Raw genomic sequence first — 20,874 nt, forward strand, 5'->3', positions numbered from 1 at the left:
CGCGCAGCGCGAAAATAGCCGCAGCGCGCATGCGGTTAAGCATTAATAGTTAGTGTGAGCAGGGATCTTCAAACCTCTACCCAGATTTGTCCAGGATGTGACTTCTCCGCACAGAGGTGACTGTGGTACATACTGAGCGTGGCCATATGTGACCCTCAGGCCTTTAGCATATTCTGTCACGGATGGTCTTCCCATCACTGCACATAGCTGCCTGGCCAAGGTACTTCCTTCGCTGGGTACAGGTGTCTTCAGAGGGTTTGGCGGACTTACCCAAAAAACTGCTCTTCTTTTTACAAACCGTGCCCACTTGTTCACAGACTGACCCTCATAAATTCCTTAAAATAGTGCCTAGTGAATGTTTCTTGCAATCAGACACACGTGTATGGAGGTTATTTAGAAACATGCACAAGTTATTTCCATGGATGTAACCTACAAGCCTTGCCCCGTGCTTCTGAGTTTCTTACAAACTATGCTCATGCTTGTGAGTTATGTGAGGAAAAACAGTGCCCCATTCACTGGTGTTTATCACTAGTGCCCCTTCAAAGGTTCTTCTCATATTCTGGGCCCTAAACTTGTGAACTTCATAAAACCCTTGCTTATGCTCAGGCGTTGATCACCAGCAGTACCCCGTGCATTGTTTCTCCTTGCAAAGCGTGCACCATGCACAAATTAGAATGAATAATAATGAACCATGCACAAGTGTTGGTTACTAACAGTGCAACACGTGTGGGTACTGCCTGCCACCCTTGGTCCTAAGCGTGTTAGGTTATTACAAAACTGAGCCTTGATGGAAGTTCTTACAAACTGTCTCGTGGACATGAATAGCTTAGAAACAACCCCACAGTGAGAGCCTACACACGTTGAACACTAACTTATATGTTCACAATATGGTGTCACCTAATGTGTTGGATAAAGGTCATTACATGATGTACTGTGACTGTTGGATCATACATGAGCAACCGGTCTGCATTCACTGGGATCATGTAATCAGGCCTTATGCCTTTTGCCCAGAATCCGCCTGGTGCACATGGGAGGTTACGCCTTCACATATCTGGGTCCAAAACTGTGGAACACCCTCCCAGAATCCTTAAGACATTTCACTTCTCTGCTGGTATTTCGCAAGAAACTAAAGACCTGGTTATTCTACTGCCTGAGCTAGACGTTCTACCTATGCTTAGCGCCAGGAAACCCGTCTTGGGTAGCCGTGTGCTTTATAAGTTGAAATAATAATAATAAGGCTTCTTTGAGCCTCAGTAAAAAATCCAATAATTTGTTTCTGAAATATTGGCATTCCCTCATCATTTAAACATTCTACTTACTGAATTGCTGAGTATTACGTGTTTGAAAAATATACTGTACTAAAAACCCTCCCACCCACCCCCACCCCGCCTCCCCATTTTTTTTATTTAGCCTCTAGTCATACAAACCATATCTGTTGTTGCTGGAAAATGTCCTCTCCCTGTCTTCAAAAGGGTTTCAAGCAGCTCAGATTAGGCATCATTGCGCCAAAATGATCCTCCAGTTTTGTTAAACCCAGGAGCCAGCCAGATGGGGTGAAGCCCTGAAGCCCCCAATACAGAGTTTGTGTTACCTGAGACCTCAGTTTGAAGTTTGCTATTGTTAGGGTGCTTTATTCTTCAATGCTGGGTCTCTCGTCTTTGACTCAGTTAACCAGTTATCCAGTTTTTTCACCATTACGTTTGGTAGCAGGGGCAGTATGGGTTGTACCCCTTGTTGGCTTGTAATCACTCACTACCGCAGTTGGCATTGCATGGTGTTAGCTCCTTCTGATGAAGAGTGCTTGGAAAAGTGTCTAAATCTGCAGAGAAACAGCGCCCACTGTGATAGAACTGTTCAAGAAACATATCTCAAATTTACATGAAAATTGCAGAAACAATTAAATACACCCTGTGCCCATTCGGCTGGTGGTCTTTTATAATACTGTTCTGTTCCTCATTGGCCGTCTGGGTAGCATCTGGAGCACCCAAACATAGGAGCACAGCTAGAAAACGAGAGGAGAAAACTTTTTGTGAGTTCGTCTAACTCCCAAAACCTCAAACTGTGTGGCCCAGGCGCTGATGTGCACCACTAGCAAACTGCCTAACGTGTTGCCCAGTTTTTGTGTATCCCTTTTCTTCGTAAAGTCATAAAACCCAAAGTCGGACAAGGCCTGTGTGTGTCCGGAAAGTAAAAATGTCATGCGGTGGAGGTCAGCCACCATTTTATTCACCTGTATGTGGCCCTATTGAACAGTTAGACCATATGACAAAAATCTGAGGTGAAGCCGGGGAGAATGGGAAACATCCTTTACAACGCAACTTTTACCACGCAGTGCCTTTACGACGCAACTTTTACAACGCAAACCATTACAACGCATTGCGCTGGGGGGCGCTCTAGGATAGGGAATGTGTTTAATGTACTATCCAACACCTTCCCTACTATCCACGGGGACTGGAGTTGGAATAGTAAATTAAACAATTCACTATCCAGCGCCTAAAAGCATTATGCGTTGTAATGGTATGCGTTGTAATAACCGCGTTGTAAAAGCATGCGATGTAAAAGCATGCGTTGTAATGTCATACATCCGGGGAGAATCTGTCACCTGCTCATTCAAGAGGCTCTGAGTGGCCTCTGGCAGTTTTTGGTCCTCCAGACAGTAAGTACTCAGATGGTCAAGCTAGAAGATACACACCTTCGACAGAAAACTAAATAATATACTCTATATTAGTATTTGAAGAGGCTCAAATAAATGTCCTGGACTATATATTATGGTGCTTATGCTATTTTCTCACGAATGTCGGATGTTTGTAAAGAAACAACCCGTGTTTTCAGACATGCCATGACCACGCACCGGTCGAAGACATTACACATTCACATCTGTAGCTCCTAACACAAGCCTCATTTCCCCGCCTTGAATGGGTTTATTTAGACAGTGCAAAGTAGTTGCCTATTCAAAATGTTGCCACATTTTCATGCTGCATTCTCACTTACACAAACGTTTTGTATGTATTTAAGGCAATCGCACCCCTGCTGGAAAATAACCATCCACCTCCCGACCTCTGTGAATTCTTCTGCAAGGTATGGCTTGTCGTTTTTTTTGGTTACATTTATTCCGAGTTCTTCTATAGCAGACATATTCAGCCCTACATCTGCATGAGACTGGGCTGGATTATTTGAGGAAAATAGTAAGGTTGATGATGTGTCTAAATACAGATATGCTTAGGTTGACTACTCTTTGTGCGGGGCTGATTCTGAGATTAGTTCTAGTGAGAGAGGGGAGTGAGTGATTTGTTGTATGAATAGATTTTGAAAACGTGCGTCTTTAGTGGATCAAGAATTAGATTCAAAATCTGTGTCCGGAATAGTACGCGGACGCGAAGACACATGGTGCATCTGACAACTACACCCCCTCCTTTCATTCAACCACATGAAATCTCATTCAACAATGACTGTTCAAAAGGCGAAGCATAGTGGCATGTTCCTAGGAATACAGGGAACCAACCTTTGGAATAAACTGAATCCTAGCTTGAGGGAAGACCCTATCTTTTCTAGATCCAAGAATCCGCTAAAAAACAAGTTATTCAGACTGATGGGCGTTTTTTATATAGTGCAGTCTACCTAATACTGGCCTGATAGTGCTTTCACCTGCAACTGTGAGTTTGCCCATGGACGTGCTTGCTTTCAGGAGAAGCAGAGTACTGTAGGCATGGGAAGGTTGGGATACACTTGAAATATGGAACCTTTCTGTCAAGTGGGTCTGCTGATTGTATTAATTTGTCTGCATTATATTTTCCTGTCTTCTGTTCCAAAGTGTAGGGAGTATCAGAAGTAAAATTGTTGCAGGCGGAGTGGATCCAATTGAGTAAAGATCCTTGCATATCCAAAAACAACTAGAAAGATCACCATTAATTTACGGCATGTAGGATTTTTGATCGGAATGTACCTTTCGGGCTCCATTTCACGTCGTTGAAGACAGTTTGCAGATAGGGTCTTCTCGGTTCTTATGAGTTGCTGACGTTCATAACATGGCCCAAAAAATTATGCCTATCTTTCAAAATGCATCTCAATGTCCATCGGGCTCTGCACCGGGAGTAGCGGACAGATCAAGATCGAAATTCCTCAGATACATTTATTCATAGTGTTTAACAACATCTACATCTTTTTGTGCATTCACTCCTTATCTACAATTATTAAAGTTTTCATGAAAGTAGTTGAGCATGACAGTTCTGTGCAGACCTTGGAGGAATGATTGTATGTTAAAATGTTCGTTTTAGACTCAAACAGTGTGTCAGGCTTCAGATTCCTAGGTTACTTACAGGCTTAACAATGTCTTAAGATTTTTCGACTCAGCCTCCATCTGCAGACATGACTTGCAGGGTTTCATAAAGCAACTCGATGTGATTGACGTCTCCATGATTTCGAATTCACAGTCCTAAATCCAAGGCTTCACCAATGGAGTAACTGTGATTCTGTCTTTACACTTGAAGAGGCTAAATGGCCCTTCTGATCGGAGGAGTTTAAGACCGAACACAGCTTCCACATAAACCAGATGCATTGTACACATTTACAAAGGAGATGAAAACAGTGCAGTATGTTTCAAGTGTGGTTTGAACCTTGCCTTTAATGGTGGGTGAATAGGTTTGGATCTGATGTGAACCAATTCCCCAGGTCCGCATATCTGAAATGTCTCCTTGTGGTCTATGAAGGAGTGAAATGTGCCACAAAGGAGAGGGTTCTTTTTCTGATGGATACATCTGCCAGTGGATTCCTCACCTTGTGATTCCTCACCTTGTGAATATCCCCTTGCGTCAGCAACATTCGGAAATTCTTTTTGTAGCTTCGCGCCGACGTGGACGACGTCACAGAGGCACGACACCGCACGCGACTCCGCTGACGTCACCGACTCCATAATACGCCCACGCCGGCGTGAATAAACTTGAGCACCCTGATACTTCTATTCTATGATGTACTCTTTTTAGATATGCTGAATGCTCCTCCCACACTCTATGGCCTCATGCTTAGTGGTGACTGGAGGAAAGGTACCACCTCCTCAAGGCCCAGGTGTCTGGCACTTGCAAGCAGACAATACCTTAAACGTGGTGACCAGGTCTGTGTAAGCCCCATTCTGAAATTCTTGTATGGAGTACTAAAAGACTTCTTCTGACTTTGTCCGTCTTCCCCTTCCTCCCATGCCCAGCATTGATGACGATAGTTTACTTAAAAAGGAATCTAATAGCCTTACGTGCAGTGGTCAAACAGTGATCCCGTCTGTCCTTCACTGTCACTGCCTTAGTAGCTATCTTTTCTCCCCCTCCTCCAGAACTGAGAACTGTGAGCACTGCCAATGGACCAGACCCTCCTATAGCCTACTTTAGATAGTGAATATGACCTTTACACTTTACCTCTTTGGGGGCTGTGAACAGTTGTATCACTCCTTACTTATTCAGGAACACATGATTAGAACACAGTTTTAATTCTATCTTGTTTCGCGGGAGGTTCTGTCCCTAATAAAGAGACCATAGGTGCAGTGTAGCACACACTGTACAAAGTTCCTAGTTTTCGACTTATGTATCCATAAATTCTTCAGATTAACAGTGCAATCTATTTGACTCTGAGTATGTAGCTAGATTCATTTTTGTTGTAAACTGTTTAACTTGTGTCTGATCTTTGCAAACAGTGGAAATGTTTTTGTAGATTAGTGTGTGGCACCAGACAAAAGAGGGCACCTGTGCCCTTAAACCTGTTTAACTGTAAGATATTTTTATTACTGATATTAGTCCATGAACAGGTATCACACCTTACAGATGCTAGCTTTTTTTATTAGACGAAGATGACTACCATTGTTTGATGATTTGATAAGAGAAATGAATGCGAATGCATGAGACCGTCCTCTTCACTACAGGGGTTATTGCTAGTAGGGTTGTAGAGCAGTATTTCAGCATTTTAGAATATGTGCGTATACTTACGAAACTGGGCTGGGATGTATGTCATGACAACACGGGCTTTACACTGCGCTACCATTACAACACATCCATCACAACGCAAGTCGTTACAACGACTTGCGCTGTAGGCGCTGGATTTAGGAATAGTATCATTTACTATTCCAACTCCAGCCTACGTAACAGTAGGGAAGGTGTTGGAATAGTAAATCATACTATTCCTAAGTATATAGTGCCATCCAGCGCAAGTCGTTGTAACGACTTGCGTTGTTATGGCTGCGTCGTAATGGTAGCGCTGTGTAAAGCCCGCGTTGTAATTGCTGTCTCCCATCAGACAGGAAGTGTTAAGCCAAAGTTATAGTAATAACAGTGCTTTAGCTCTGGCATTTACATCACATTTATCACTGTCTGTTGAGTCCCCCAATCTGGAAATGGGCATATACAGCTATTTACTACTTTATTGATTCCTATGGACTGGAGCTGCACTGAAGAGAGAAAGGCCAGCTAGTTAACAATTCTTCTACAGTTACTTGTCATCTCATGCTGAAGGCGTGGGCTCTAGCAGTGTGGTCTGGGCTGATTAATTTGGTCAACTGATGCGCTGATTTGCATACAGTTGGTCCATTTCTGTACCGTCGCAGAAAATGTGTGTAATGGTGGAATGCTACTCCAAGGGAGATGCTAATCTTCATCAGGTAAGTATTATCTCGGGTATCTCCATGGTATATTGGTAAGGTTTGTTTACAGGTTGAGTAAGTGTTTTGTGCACCACTCTAACTGCTGTTCTCTCATTTTAGCACTGCAGAGAGCGTCCCCGTTCCATGGTTGTAATCGAAGTGTTCACACCGGTGGTGCAGCGAATCCTTAAGCATAACATGGTGAGTGTGTTCTGTGGCATGAACTTTGGAGCACTTTTAGTGTGCAAAGCAGCCACACTGCATGGTAATGAATATATGATAGATTCTCATACATATCTTTGCCAATGTTAAAGATACTGACAGATTGTCTGCAGTAGCGGCTGCTACTGGATGGGGTGGTGGGGCAAAGGGGGGGTATAACTAATCAATAAATAAATACTTAACTTAGGCCGACTGGCCGCCGACACCCCTGTGTCCTCTTCTTCTTCAGGTCTCCAGTCCTGGTGGCAGCAGCAGCAGGACGCACCTGGCACACACACTCCTCTGAGTCAATCACTGCGTTGTGATACGCGTGAGTGCCATGGATCGGTGCTCGTACTGGAACAGGTAGCCTGTGCATGTTCCTGACCAGGCTGTGTAATGTAGCCTTGTAGGAACATGCAACGTGTGCATGGACTGTTTGGTCGGCCCAAGAGGGCCAGCCAAACAGTTTATACACACTTTGGGAGTGCAAACCACTCCTTCCCTGCCCAGCCCTGCCCCACACTGCACACAGGCTGCAAGCAATTGGAATAATACAATGACGATAACGTTTTATTTTTCCTTTTTGCGCTGTGGGGCAACGCTCCTCCGCCTTAGCAGAGGAGCCGCCACGGATTGTCTGACCCTTCACGATTGTAGGTTACACAACTCATGGCCTGATTACCAGTGCCGCAGTAATGTTAAGAACTCTGGCACAACTGTTTTTGCACCCAACTTTGAACAGCAAGTTGAGCACAAATGGTATTTCATCCGTCGCTTTAGGCCACATAAATCTCTACAGTTATAATATAGAGAGATGTGTGTATTGTGGGATGTGGAATACCGCACTCTGTTGCCTACTCTGACTAGCCGTCTCAGACGCTGTTACTAAAACTATCCAGCAGAAGCATTGAATTTTTGTTTAAATCTTTTTTATTGACATATTTCAACAGTACAGCATAACAATAGACAACTGGCCAAAAATGCCAGGTGAGGATACTGTAGCAGATAAAAGCTTGACATTTGCCACGGTAGCGTGGGATCACAGTGATGGGTATGGTGCTGTTGGACTGTCCATAATGTCAAAACACTTCAGATGAAGTGTGAATGAATGTATGATCACAGTGCTGTGCATTGTGATGCCCCACTATGCGTGATGTTGAGTAGTAATGAACGATGGGTGAGGATACAACATAATGAGGACAACATAACTAAACTAAGGGAAAGGGGTAATCGCCCGCGACCTAAGGCCCTGAAATATAGCTACGGCTAAATAACTGCTTGTGTAGTGCATGAAGATACTGTGTTTCTACGGTGTGTGTGAGGATTGTATAAGGCAGCCCCATTATGACGACGCATTAACGAGTACGAAGAGCCCTCGGCGCTGAAGCGACCTCCACCTCCTCTCGCGTGTTTGCTGCGGGTGGAGCTGAATTCTGCAATTCTATCACCATAGCCCCCAATCTGTGGCAAGAGGGAACTTGCGTAGTCCCAGTAGGTCTTCCCTCTGCAGTGTCATACCCTCTGACTTGGCCCAGTTGAGCATAGAGCAGTGCCAGGCCAACGCATGAGGTGCTGCTGGGGCTTTCCAACTTTTAGTGATCATGCGCTTTGCTGTGATGAAGCCCAGGTCTAAAAAAAAAATGTGCAGTAGCAATGTGCTTCTTGTACCTTTTAAAAAATATGTAATACATACACCTCCCAGTGGAAGGGAACCACATGCTTAGTACAGTGGGCCAAAGAGGCCACCACGCCTGTCCAGTATCCCCTAGGGTAGGGCAATGCAGAGCATATGTAGGAGGTCTGCGTTGGGCAGGTGACACCTGGGGCATTCAGAGTCGGCCCTATGGACGAACGTATTTATCTGGGCAGGGGAAAGGAATGTGTGGTGGAGAATTGGAGAATAAAATATTGGATCTGCCGGAAGCGCTGGTTGCGAGGGACACTTGTAGGACTTTCTAGTATAGCCATCCATTCTTTTACCGATAGGGCACGACCCAGGTCATCCTCCCAGCGTTGCCTCTGGAGGGTCAGTGATATCGCAGTGTGTTTGCGGAGTGAGGAGGCGAATCAGCGTGTCAAGTGTCCCCTGTGCCCATAACATGTAGATATTTCAAAAAGTGATGTGTGGAGGGTTCTGTTGCTAAATCGCCCCATCTAACGGAAAGTGAGGCTAGGAGTGTCTGGTGCATAAGGAATTGCCCCGGTGGAAGCCCGTCTTCTGAAATAAGGTCTGCATAGGGAATTAGGGTGCCATTTCTAAAAAGGTCTCCTGTGTCATGAATGCCCACAGCCTCCCGACTACGTAACTCTGCAGCCATGACGTATGACCCAACCTTTGGAGAGTCTAGTAAAAGGATAGCAGGGGCTTATGGTGTAGTAGGGCGAGTGATGTATAAGCTTCTACGATAGCATCTGAATTCTATGGAAAGCAATAAGAAGGCCACTTTCCTGGGCTTAGTGCATGGGTGAAACTTTTGAAGCAAGTCATGGAGGGTCATAGTAGGTTCCAGAGAGGCGGTATCCGGAATATGTCGCAATGCTAGCCACCTGGCTATCCATTGCAGCTGAGCTGCCAAGAAATAGTGCTAAAAATTAAGCATTGCCAACCCGCCTTGTCCTTCCGGAAGGTATAACTTCCTGATGGAGACTTTATGCCGAGACGTGCCTCAAAGGAAATACCTAACATTTGCCTCTAGCTTTGTAAAGTAAGAGGGCGGAATGTAGAAAGGTAGGGTAGCGAAATAGTAAAGCAGGTGCTGGAGAACCACCATCTTTGCAAGGGCCACTCTACCCGAAATGGATAGCAGGAGTGTCTTCCAGAATGTCATCTGTGAATAAATAGAGGAAGTGGCTCTAGTAATGTTTCCATCAAAGAGATCAGTTTTAGTACGGTATATATGGATATCCAAGTGCCGAAATGTACCCGTATACAGACATAGCGCCCTGTCTGGTCTCCTATAACCTCATCCTCCTCCCACGGGATCTCTGCCAATACCCAATCAAGTCATCTTTATTCGATTCACAGTAGTGCATCATAAAAGAACACATATAACAATAATATATTTAAAAATAACCAGAAAAATAAATCTTTTAAAAACAGTCACAGTTTAAGATCTCTTTTTCTTCTAGTTAATACAGCCCTCAGGAACTTTGCTTGTGCCACACATGTAAACAGATCAGGAAGCAATTGCAAATATCAAAACGCCTGTCTACATTGCTTGAAGTTTAGAGATTTCAGTAAAAATACAATAAAAGATCTTCTCAAATTAGTATATAGTTTACAGAAAAACAAGATGTAAATCGTTGATTGATTCGACATGTTATCACAGGACACAACCTTAATTCCTTTGACCAGTTATTAATACTTGGAAATGTCGTCAGGCGATAAAATATATCTAATCTAAAATGCGTTAAAACAATTCTATCTTGTGCATTTAAAACATACCCAAATCAGGGCGCCTCTAGCCTGGGACGAATAGTGTGTGCAGTATACATGGCCGTGCCAGCGACAACAAAGTCTGCCTCCTTCTAGGCTTGTCAGGTGAGTCTCCTGTAAGAATGCAATCCCCGTGGATCTACGCTTTAAGTAGGCGTATATGGCATACCTGCGAGCTGGAGTGTGGACACCCCTAACGTTCCAGGAAATATGGTTAATGTCAGTCATATACTTGACGTAGATCTCTAGTACCTAGGCTGCGCAGCAGTTGGCATGTGTGGCGGGGGCTATGTGGGCCAGAGGTTACTAAGTATGGCAACATCCCAGTAGATGCATTGATGGTGCATTCTAGTGTGTGTCTGTTCTACATGAAGCCACAATAACACCAATCTTAGTGTATACTATCCTCCTGCATAACGCAAAATAGAACACTACCTACACTATTCTATGATGAAATTAAAGAGGATCAGTGAATATTAAAGGAGTCTTGGAGCTTGCAAAAATCTTTAGATATTGGTAGCCGTTTCACTTTATAATAGGCACTCCTGAGGAGTGCCTGCCACCTGGGTAGAAGGAAGTCTCCATCTTGTGAATACATCCGTAAAACTACGCATTTAGGCCACACAAATGTGACCTTAGTTGCTCTTGTTCTGCAGTTGGAATGATAAAGGTCGTTGTGAAGAATAAGTCTTGATCAATTTTTCCATATTGAATGTTCCAATTGTATTATTTTTTAGTTTACATTTTAATTTGTATTTTTTTTTTTAAGTGTAGAAGCTTTTCGTACCTCACTGCGTGCCTAGTCCCTGCTATGCCTTCTATATTACAACATCTTTGCTTCCTTCTGTATTTCTACATAACAGTTGAACTATTCTTCTTTTAGTGTTAGGCACTTGTTTTTTGTCCACTTATAAAATCAGCCTTGATTCACGACCTCTTATCCCAATGATCAGACCAACTCCCCCCCCCCCCCCCCCTCCACCCCAGTACTTAGGAGAGCGCAACTTAACATGGTCAGAGATTGCCTCTAACTGCTTTTGCTTTGAATAATGAATGGAACTCTTATAATGTGTATCTGGGGTCCAGAAAGGGAAGTTTAGCAGATGGATGGTTGAGTCTAACCACTGACTCGTGAAGCGTCAAGCCTGGCACCACCAGCTACATATTTCCCAGTGACCCGAGTGGTGGCCTGTGTCTGCTTTCATGAATCTGAGTTTACATTGGGGAAAAAGGCCCTTGTCTTTGTAACATTTTTGTGTATTTCTGGCATTTACAGAGCAGACGTGCCAACCCACTGTGGCTCAAAGGCCATAGCATTGGCATCCGGCCCTTCTCTCTCAGGCGCATAAACGTCTTTTGTACATTTCGCAATGGTCAATAAAACCCTCCCCAGAAAAGTTGCTTTTGGATTTTAACTAGTACTTAGAATAGAAATCTGTCCTTGGAGGGGATTCAAATTTGAAAACAAAGGCCACAATTCTGGACAAAAATAGTAAGTGACGTATACAAAACACGAACACAGATGCAACCGGAAACAGTATCGTGAATCAGAAAGTACGCATAGAAGAGCAGGAGTTCTTGGTTTGGGGAGTTAACAGGCGTTCTTCCAGGGAAACCATTTTGGACATGAGCTGAGCCTTGAAGGACTGTGTAGCACTTCTCTTGACATTTTATATGTTCTTCTATGACAGAGGCAGTTGTAAACCACACCGTATGGTGTGAGCATGCCACTGAGCTCTCCCACCCTTTAGCAAGCCTTCCACGCAATTCTAAGGTTTCCATCATTCGTTGCGGCCTGAGTCTTCCTATTATGTTGTGTTTAAGTTATTGTGTTCTGTCTCAGAGTTGCTTGGTATGGTCAAATCCTGCGGGCTTGAGGATATATGGTTTGCTTGTCGGATTGGTATGTTTGAAGGGCTTTAAATGTAACCTGCGTCAGTAACATGCCCACCGCCTAGCATCTGGAGATAGTCTGCACATGGTGTTGCAGTCAATGCGGTAACTTTTTACGTCCAGGTGATGCACAGTATGCATAAGCTACTGATGTGCAAAGTAACTCATTACTCGTTCAGTGGTAGACAGTATTTTTGAGTGGCTTGCATGTTTAGCTGAGCCAAAGTAGGATCTGTTTTTGTCCACTGGCTTGTATGACCTCCCTCTCGCCTGACCCGCTGCACAATCACTTACGCAATGTTAAACACTGAAATGATATCCCCTGTTGACTTTGAGCACGCTTGTCTAGGGGTAAATGCAAATTTACAGTATTTCAAAAGTTACAAGAGAAATTACTACAGCGGAACCGAAAAATACCTTCATAAGTGTTACATTCTAAACAAAAAATTAAGTCGAATGTCCTGACATAACAAATATACATCATGACAACAGTCCCTCCAAATTAGCTACTCACACTGCATGCCTAAGAAGTTATTACGGAACTGGGCAATACAATTACGTGGTGGAGGAAGAAACCCGAGAATCAACCAAATGATATCGTTGTTTACTACAGGTTTTAAGTTTAGAAGCTGGAAAAAGATTAAATTCCAGCTTCAGTCCTTCCAGGGAAAGTAGCTTCAATAAACAGTTTCTAGGACAGTGCGACAGGTGCCACCGCACCAGGCACTGACTTCTGGTGGGGGCGCCATGTTTGCAGTTACATTAGGTTTTAAAAACATTTGCTGCCATGTTACTAGCCTCAAGAATTTTTGAGGTAATAACACAAATATCGATATAAGTTCAGTGATTAATGTTCTTCCTGGAGAGAGACCGGAGTTTTGTCTAGTGGAAGTTTTGACTCATCGAAAGGTAGCGCAGAGTGTTAATATACCTGCTGCAAAGAACGTGAACCGTGCAGATCACAAAGTGCATGTAATATTAATAGGTCAGGGGGTTACTACTTTTGTCCGAAGGATCCTTTTGTTACTTGTAGCATATAAGTTAAAATCCTAACATAGAATAGTGAGATATTAACTGCCATCAAAGAGTTGCATGCAAACTGCACAAAATAAATTAGAGATTATTAATTTCCCCCCAGTTTTTCGTTAGCCTAATGTTGCAAAAAGGATTTATTTGGGTAGGAATCAATTCTTATTTTTATAGAGAACCCCCAACCATGCTGTTGCATTTTAAATTCTAAGTTTCTGCTTCTTCAGACCAAACACTCTTAACCCCTTCCATGCTGGTGACGGAACCGCTCCGTCACCATCTCGGTCGCTCTGTGCTGGTGACGGAGCGGTTCCGTCATGGCCCGCTCGGCTCGCCTGCGCGGCGCTGATTTCGCGCCTGCGTGGCGCGTTCTATTGAGCGGGCGAGCAGTGACGGAACCGCTCCGTCACAAGCACAGCGCGCCCGAGGCTTGTGACGGAACCGCTTCCGTCACGAGCATGGGAGCGCCGCGCGGCCCCCCTCCCCCTTAGCGATGCGGCGGAATTGACACCACAGCAAAGGGGTTAAACTATACTGCTTACAAGTATGGATGACATGTGACTCCTACACCTTGTAGTCCACTGTCTTACATAACATTTCATGTGCACTGATTTACACACGTATGATTGATTGTCTCTGTGTAATGTGTGATATAAAGTGCTCTGACACCATACACTGACGAGAAGCGCTATAGAACTAATTAAATGCTTCTGAGAGAAAATGATTATGGAGACCTGAGGGGTACTGTTAAAGGGTGGTAGTGAAGGATTCTAAGACAGAGGTGAGCATGTGGGGACGCCAACAAACATTGCTGCACCGGACTCTTCCAGCTCTATATCAGGCCTTGACAGTCAACATATGCTTGCAAGCCCAACTTCACACTGGAAGTTAAAACTAAATGGAATAAGCGAAATCTGAGCTGGTCTGCCTCCGTGTTCTTGAACGTGTTCTTGAACGAGGGATGAGCAGAATAGGGGGTGCTTTGGATAAAGGAGAGCGGCCACGAGAGACATTGTTTCTTTTCCCCAAAATATATATATATATATATTTTTTTTAAGGGTTTTGCAACAACAACCCACATTGGGTATTGCAATATGACTACCATCCCAGAATGTTTTGCTCACATGAGCGGTGTGATAATGAAATAGAAGAGGGAACATCCTGGTGGTTTGCCTAGCTTGCTGTGACTTTGCTGCAGTCCACGAGGACAGACATAGCCCGAAACGCGTCATACAAGGACGTGTGCCTGCCTGGGGTGCCTTTCCACTGAGGGGCTACATATATATGTATATGTATATGTATATGTATATGTATATGTATATATATATATATATATATATATATATATATATATATATATATACACACACACACACACATACCCCCCCACCCCCCCGTCAGGGGTCCCCGCGGGTGGATGTCGTTCCCCCACTCGGGACACGTTTAGCACATGACGTCATGAAGTAATTTGCATACTCTCAGTCCCCCACTACTTTTTAGGTTTTGCCTGGCGAAAAGATGCGCTCTGCGCATCTTTTTCGCGCAGGCGAAATCCTGATGAGATCTGTAGTGTGGCTTTGGGTCGGCCCTCGTCATTTATTGGCTGGCTCCATAAATGGAGCCTAGCCATTGGACGAGGGGCCTGTCCGTCAATGCCGGACCAGATTCGGGGGCGTTCCCGCGATTCTTTGGCTTTTGCTGACGTCACGCGACGTCAGCCGAAAGCCGGGAACGCCCCCGAATCTGGTCCGGCCGGGCCGCAGGCAAGCGGGAAGTCGGCGCCGGTCTTTCTATGCCAGGAGAAAGGAGTGCAGCTGCCAGCGAGGCCCCGGTGCAGGAGAGCCCCGCCCGCGGCACCCGAGAAGAGAGCCCAGGCCCCGGCAGAGGAAGGACACCGCATGCGCGCCCGCCATCTTGCTCGCCCCTCCTCCTAGCTGCCCAGGCTTGTATACAAATTATCGTTAAGATTGCACAGTTAGAATATTTTTAAGGTATAAGCAAAATGCTAATTGGAGATAAAACGAAAAAGCGTACATAGACGCAACAGTTTAGGTACCACAAAGTGCTTCAGCTTTCATGGTGCCTTTAATAGTGAAAAATAAAAAGCGTTTTGTTGACTGTCAATGGATTGCAAATAACGCGATAATCCCCAACATCAAAATCTGTTAAAAGAAGTTAAACCATTGTACCATAATAAAGGGATACAACATTATCCAGAGTCTCAATCCCCGGAGAATCTATATATGCCATAATGGAATAAGGGAGTTAAAAATTAAAACTTAAGCAGAAATTCAGAAGCCTGTGGAAAAAAGTAAAATGCACCCAGAAACGAGGTTTTATTGATATCCTGAAGTGTTGTTCCGATTTCTTATGGATGGTGTCTTAGCCAGAGTCTTCAACTGTGTTTAGAGTAGGAACTGAACAGTGTCCGTGTTTCCTGCTGTTCAAGTGGAGTACCGCAACAGATCAACTGGCTTCTCAATCAGAGCACGACTCCCATACACATTGCAGGTTCTTTTCCACAATCAGCTCCTTAAATCAGTAGTTCGGAACCGGGCACTGGCGCCTCTCCGTCGCCCCCACCGGACCTCGGGATATTTTTACTAATTTTTTCCAAATTTTTCGGGACCCCTCTGTCTTCCCCCCGGGCCCCGGTAAGGTCACTACCGGCATCATATACACCGAGTCCACCGGTCATCACTCGAAAATGGCGCCGAAAGAGCTAGAGCTCCGCATTCAAATCCGGGAGGGCGGCCCCGCCGCCCCGAGGCATGCCGGGAACGGGGGCTGCGAACAATAATTTGTTTGACTCGGTGAGTTTTCAGGTTCTCCGTGTCCCTCCTCCCGCCGCCGTCCCCCCTCCCGCTCTCCCCCCTCCCGCTCTCCTGGTTTGGATGCCGTGAAGAAAGGCTCTATTCCCACGCAATGGGGCGCTTTGTACCGAAGCACAAAGCAGCCCCTTCAGGGTGTGAACATGGCCCTTTACCATGTACAGTTACGAGAAGGAGCCGCGTTAACCCGCTGAGCTACCTCAGTAACATTGGAAGCCGGGATCTGCCAGTTACACGGACTCTGTCCCAGCCCTGCGATATTTTCAGCGCTTCTGCGTTTCTGCCCCCCTCCCGTTGTCACCCCCCCCCCTCCCTGGCTAATCACCCCTCCCCTACTCCTTCACTACTGCCGCCTTGATGCAGGATGCGCCCTCCCCCGCACATCTCCTGCCGAGGGGGGGGGCGCACACTGCCCCGCACTGCCTGGCTCCTGCAGCACTCTCAGCCACGAGAGGACCCCGCATCCGGCTAGATCCCTCCAGCGCCATCCAACCCCCACAAGGCACTACACCCCCAGCACTCCGTGCATCGTCGACACATCCTGGAGCCTTCAGTGACCCCCTCTTGCCCTGCACATCTCCCCCCCCCCCCCCCGCAGCCCACCCCAGACCCGCAGCCCTCTGCCCTCACCTCACACTCTGGAGCCGCCACTCTTCTCCTGACAAAAATTCCCCGGACAGAAAGATGCCAGAGACACACGGACATAGAATTAAATAAATAAATACACACAGACACATCGGTGAAAAAGGTTGCTTTTATTTAAAGTTACAATTCGTGTCTCCCTGTTGCCTGCTTGTGCCTCCGTTTTCGTGTCTCCCTGTTGCCTGCTTGTGCCTCCGTTTTCGTGCCGTGACTCTGTTGCCTGCTTGTGCCTCCGTTTTCGTGCCTGTGAGACTGAGTGCAGGCTGTGAGTGCAGGCTGTGAGTGCAGGCTGTGAGTGCAGGCTGTGAGTGCAGGCTGTGAGTGCAGGCTGACGGACTGTGCGTACCTGTGTATGTGTGCAGCTATGTGTACAAGAGCTAAGTGATGCTGTGTATGTGTGTGTGATGCTATATGTGTATTATGCTATGTGTATGTGTGGGTCTGTAGCTGTGTATGTGTGCAGATGTGTCCAGGAGCTGAGTGATGCTGTCTGTGTGTAATGCTATGTATGTGTGATGCTATGTATGTATAATACTGTGTGTGTGTGTGTGTAACTGTGCATGTCTGTAGCTGTGTGTGTATGTAGCTGTGTATACAAAGCCTGTCAATGTGTGTAGAGGAGGAGCTCTGTGTGTGTGTGTATAGCTCTGTGTACATATACCTATGTGTGTAGAAGTGCAAATGCAATAGGTCTCACATTTCGTAACCATAAAGCTATTTACTAGTAAACGACAAAGCCATTTGTTTATGTTTTACAAAAAAAACCATAGGTGAAAATTTTGACATTTACAATGCCAATGGCTCTAATTTTGTCAAAGGCAAAACCATTGCATTGTAAATGCTTGTTATAGGACTTGTGCCCTATATATATATATGACCTTTGCGGTGGGGGGGTGGGGAGGAGTGTGAGGGTGGGTGTATATATATATATATATATATATATATATATATATATATATATACACCCACCCTCACACTCCTCCCCACCCCCCCACCGCAAAGGTCTGCTTGCTGTGGGCAGAAATATAGTATTGCCACCCATGTGTATTTCTGTGCATCCTCTAGTTTTCTGTAGCTCTCCCTCACAAGCACCCCTATGCCACGGGGATCAAAGACGGCTCCAGGGTGTGCCAAGAACCCCAGTGCTGAAAAACATAACCTAAATCGGTCATCCTCTGGAATTCCAGGAATACCTGATTCTTATCTGTTTACCAAGAGGGGGTCCGGGCATTATTACTTGGACTGTTGGCCATTTCCTTGCGGGTTCTTCTTTTTGATAACATTTTTACAAAATGATCCCCCCATTCTTTAGGTCTTATAGAGCGTTAAAGTTATTTCTCTTGTCATCGCAGAAGTTCTTTAGGCACGGAGAAAGCTTGTTGCTCCGTCTTTATGAGGAGAAATAGAAATGAATTACCGCAGTAAACTTCTTTTGTTTATTAATCGCCAACATATTGTGTGGCCAGAGGCATACAGATGTATTGCCCACTGCAGCCTACTTAATGCCTGTATTTTTATACCCAATGTGCTTTCTTTGGGGTCTTTGGCATGCCCGCACAGCACTGCGTATGTGCAGAACAGAAAAACATGTACAGTTACAGAAACATACCTATTGCTGTTTAGCTACACGGGTATTCATTTAGAAACATAGAATGCTTTTGTGAAAGCTAATGTGTTTAGTCAAATATCATGTTGTACGAGATAAATTGTATTTCTGGAGAAAGCGTCACAGATTGATGTCTAGCAGGGCTGGGGAGATGGGAAATCCAGAAATATTTAACATTCTGAGGTCAGCGGATTTCAACGCCCAAAGGACTAATATTTTTTGCATTGGGGCGTCTAGTGTTATGGGCGGCCCACACGCAGAACAGTCTATGAGAAACAGATGGTTTTAACCCCCGCCCACTTCCCCGCGGACAGCCAGTACAGCACTCTGATGTTGGTTTGACGTAGTCACATCTGTAGATGTTTGAAGTACCTAAAGCCTGCTCATCGTTCGAATATCAGTCCAGTATGGATGCAGTTGACATCAAAGCAATGAAAGCAATCCTTATATCTTGAGGACAAGATATGACTTTGTTCATTTCTGGAACTAAAGGCGAATCCTGGCTGAAATTGATACTTGGAATCTTTGCCTTTGCTGGGCTTGGGCGCGCTCCCAAAACATAATCTAATGCAGAGTGGGTGGCGGGAAAGGGTAGCGTCTTCAGCACTGAACGGGATCTTGACTTCACAACCACAGAGACACAGCAAGTTGTGTCTCGCCGTGTTTCTGTGGCGCACAGATACTTCGTATCAGTGAGTCGTCTGTTGGCCTCGAACAACCGTCCTTAATGGGGTCCACAAGAACATTCACACTAAGGTTTCAGGCTCCGAGGGATCACTGATTAGCTGGGGATTTCTCTAAAAAGATATGACTTCCAGTGCTAAAGCTTCGACAGCAAATGACTTCACACATACTCCATTGATCCTGGGTCCACCTCTTCAACATTCCCATCCAGCCTCCACTTATCCTCAAATGACTGGGAGGATAAATTAATATGATGTCCTACGTGTCTTGTGCTAGTTCTTCTTTGTCATAGCATCACTTACTAATCGGTGCTTGGACCAAATGTGTTCTTCATCATGGTCTTATGGAACGGTTCTGTAAGTTTGTACAATGCATCTTGCTTCATAATAAAAAAGTTCGTCTTCTTTTAATCCATCTCGATAAGAGCTCTACTCTGAGCTGCCCATGCGGTCTTTAAATCGTGTGCAGCTGATCACCAATGCAGATATGTATTGTTATCTAGAGAACAGAGGCATCTAAGGCTACCTCCGATGGAAAGTGAGGCATCCTAATTAGAGGGCTGGCCTGCCACAGGTCGGATCCAGGTTAACATTGATACTGAAAACCAAGTACAGAAGCGGCTGTCATAGAAAACTGCTAATCGCATCAAAGTTACAGTCTCGCATACCTATCAGAAGTGCTTCAGCACCCCACATAGGGGTAGTAAGTGCTATATAAATACTGCAATAAAGTACAACAGCTAGTGTGCTATGGTCCGATTTCTTTAAAGGACAATATTGTAAATATGACGAATAAGATCATATTCTAATTCCAAAAAGCGGACAGGAAAGATGAGACATCGAGTGCAACACAGATACTGTACATACACACATCATGTGCCTCTAGTTTTCGGCTGTTCTTTCCCTCTTCTGATTGGTTGTGATTTTCACAGTTCACAAAGTCTCAAGGAATTGGTAGTTTTGTGTTTTCTCAATGATTGTCTGTTGGAGAATCCAAGTAGGATGATTTGCTTACAACACAAATAGTCGTGCTGTATGATAAATCCAAGAGATTATTCACAGCCTCTAATGTATGTAAATCTAAATGAAAACCAGCTGTTTGTGTCCATCTAAGACTGAACTTCTCTTCACAGGACTTCGGGAAATGCCCTCGGCTGAGACTCTTCACGCAGGAGTACATCCTGGCACTGAATGAGCTTAACGCTGGCATGGAGGTGGTGAAGAAGTTTATCCAGAGGTATGTATCATCTGCATATTTCTGCATCTCTCTAACTCTTAGCACTTCGTCCCTATGGAACACATTTAGGTTTGAAGTTCCCATACAATTGAGTAGACCTTGTTTGCTGGAGGAAGCAGCTAGGTTTTGGGGCGTGGGTGCTTCAGAAGAGTATAATCTCAGATGTAGTGGTCTTGAGATGTCACTTTTTCAACCTGCTTTACGTTTTTCCCATTGATACGTAAGAAGGTCTCAGTCTGCAGATGATCTGTATCCTCGCTGGGCAAGTAATCCACCAGTTGACCATACCTTTTCCTTTGATGGATAGTGCTGGTCCCCTGTGCATGGGGTTTCTATGTGTCATACACAACCTAGTATTTGCCTGTTCCTGTCATCAATTGGTGTGTAGGAGGTGTGGCACTGTAGCCTGTTGTTTGTCGTAGCATTGAATCAGAAGTCCGATTCCTCCCTTCCACCTTTTTGCTTTCAACTCCACTTTTGTGCACACGGTTTCTGTCTCTAAATGAACTATCTCTGATGTGTCGTGCCCTTCAGTAGTTGACTATTTCATCTCTCGATAATATCTATGTAAAGTCCATACCATTCACCTACTCAGTGGTACCCTCACTGTTGTGTAGAAGGTGTGAGGATACAGGTGTGATGGCCTTACCCTTTCACCTTTTATCCCCTCCTCCTTTTGATGGACCACATAAGTTAA

At 44.9% G+C, this 20,874-nt stretch overlaps 1 protein-coding gene across 4 annotated transcripts in view; it reads left to right on the forward strand.

Annotated features, from left to right (window-relative positions):
- Nucleotides 1-20,874, forward strand: part of CMIP (c-Maf inducing protein) — a 511,919-nt gene that overhangs the window by 374,696 nt on the left and 116,349 nt on the right. For all 4 annotated transcript variants that reach the window (XM_078669852.1, XM_078669853.1, XM_078669854.1 and 1 more), the window contains 3 exons: nt 3,016-3,078; nt 6,737-6,817; nt 20,074-20,177. In XM_078669852.1, coding sequence (XP_078525978.1) covers nt 3,016-3,078; nt 6,737-6,817; nt 20,074-20,177 — 248 coding nt within the window. The remainder of the gene's footprint in view (nt 1-3,015; nt 3,079-6,736; nt 6,818-20,073; nt 20,178-20,874) is intronic.

Source organism: Lissotriton helveticus, chromosome 12 (genome assembly GCF_964261635.1).
Source record: "Lissotriton helveticus chromosome 12, aLisHel1.1, whole genome shotgun sequence".
NCBI classification, from domain to species: Eukaryota; Metazoa; Chordata; class Amphibia; order Caudata; family Salamandridae; genus Lissotriton; species Lissotriton helveticus.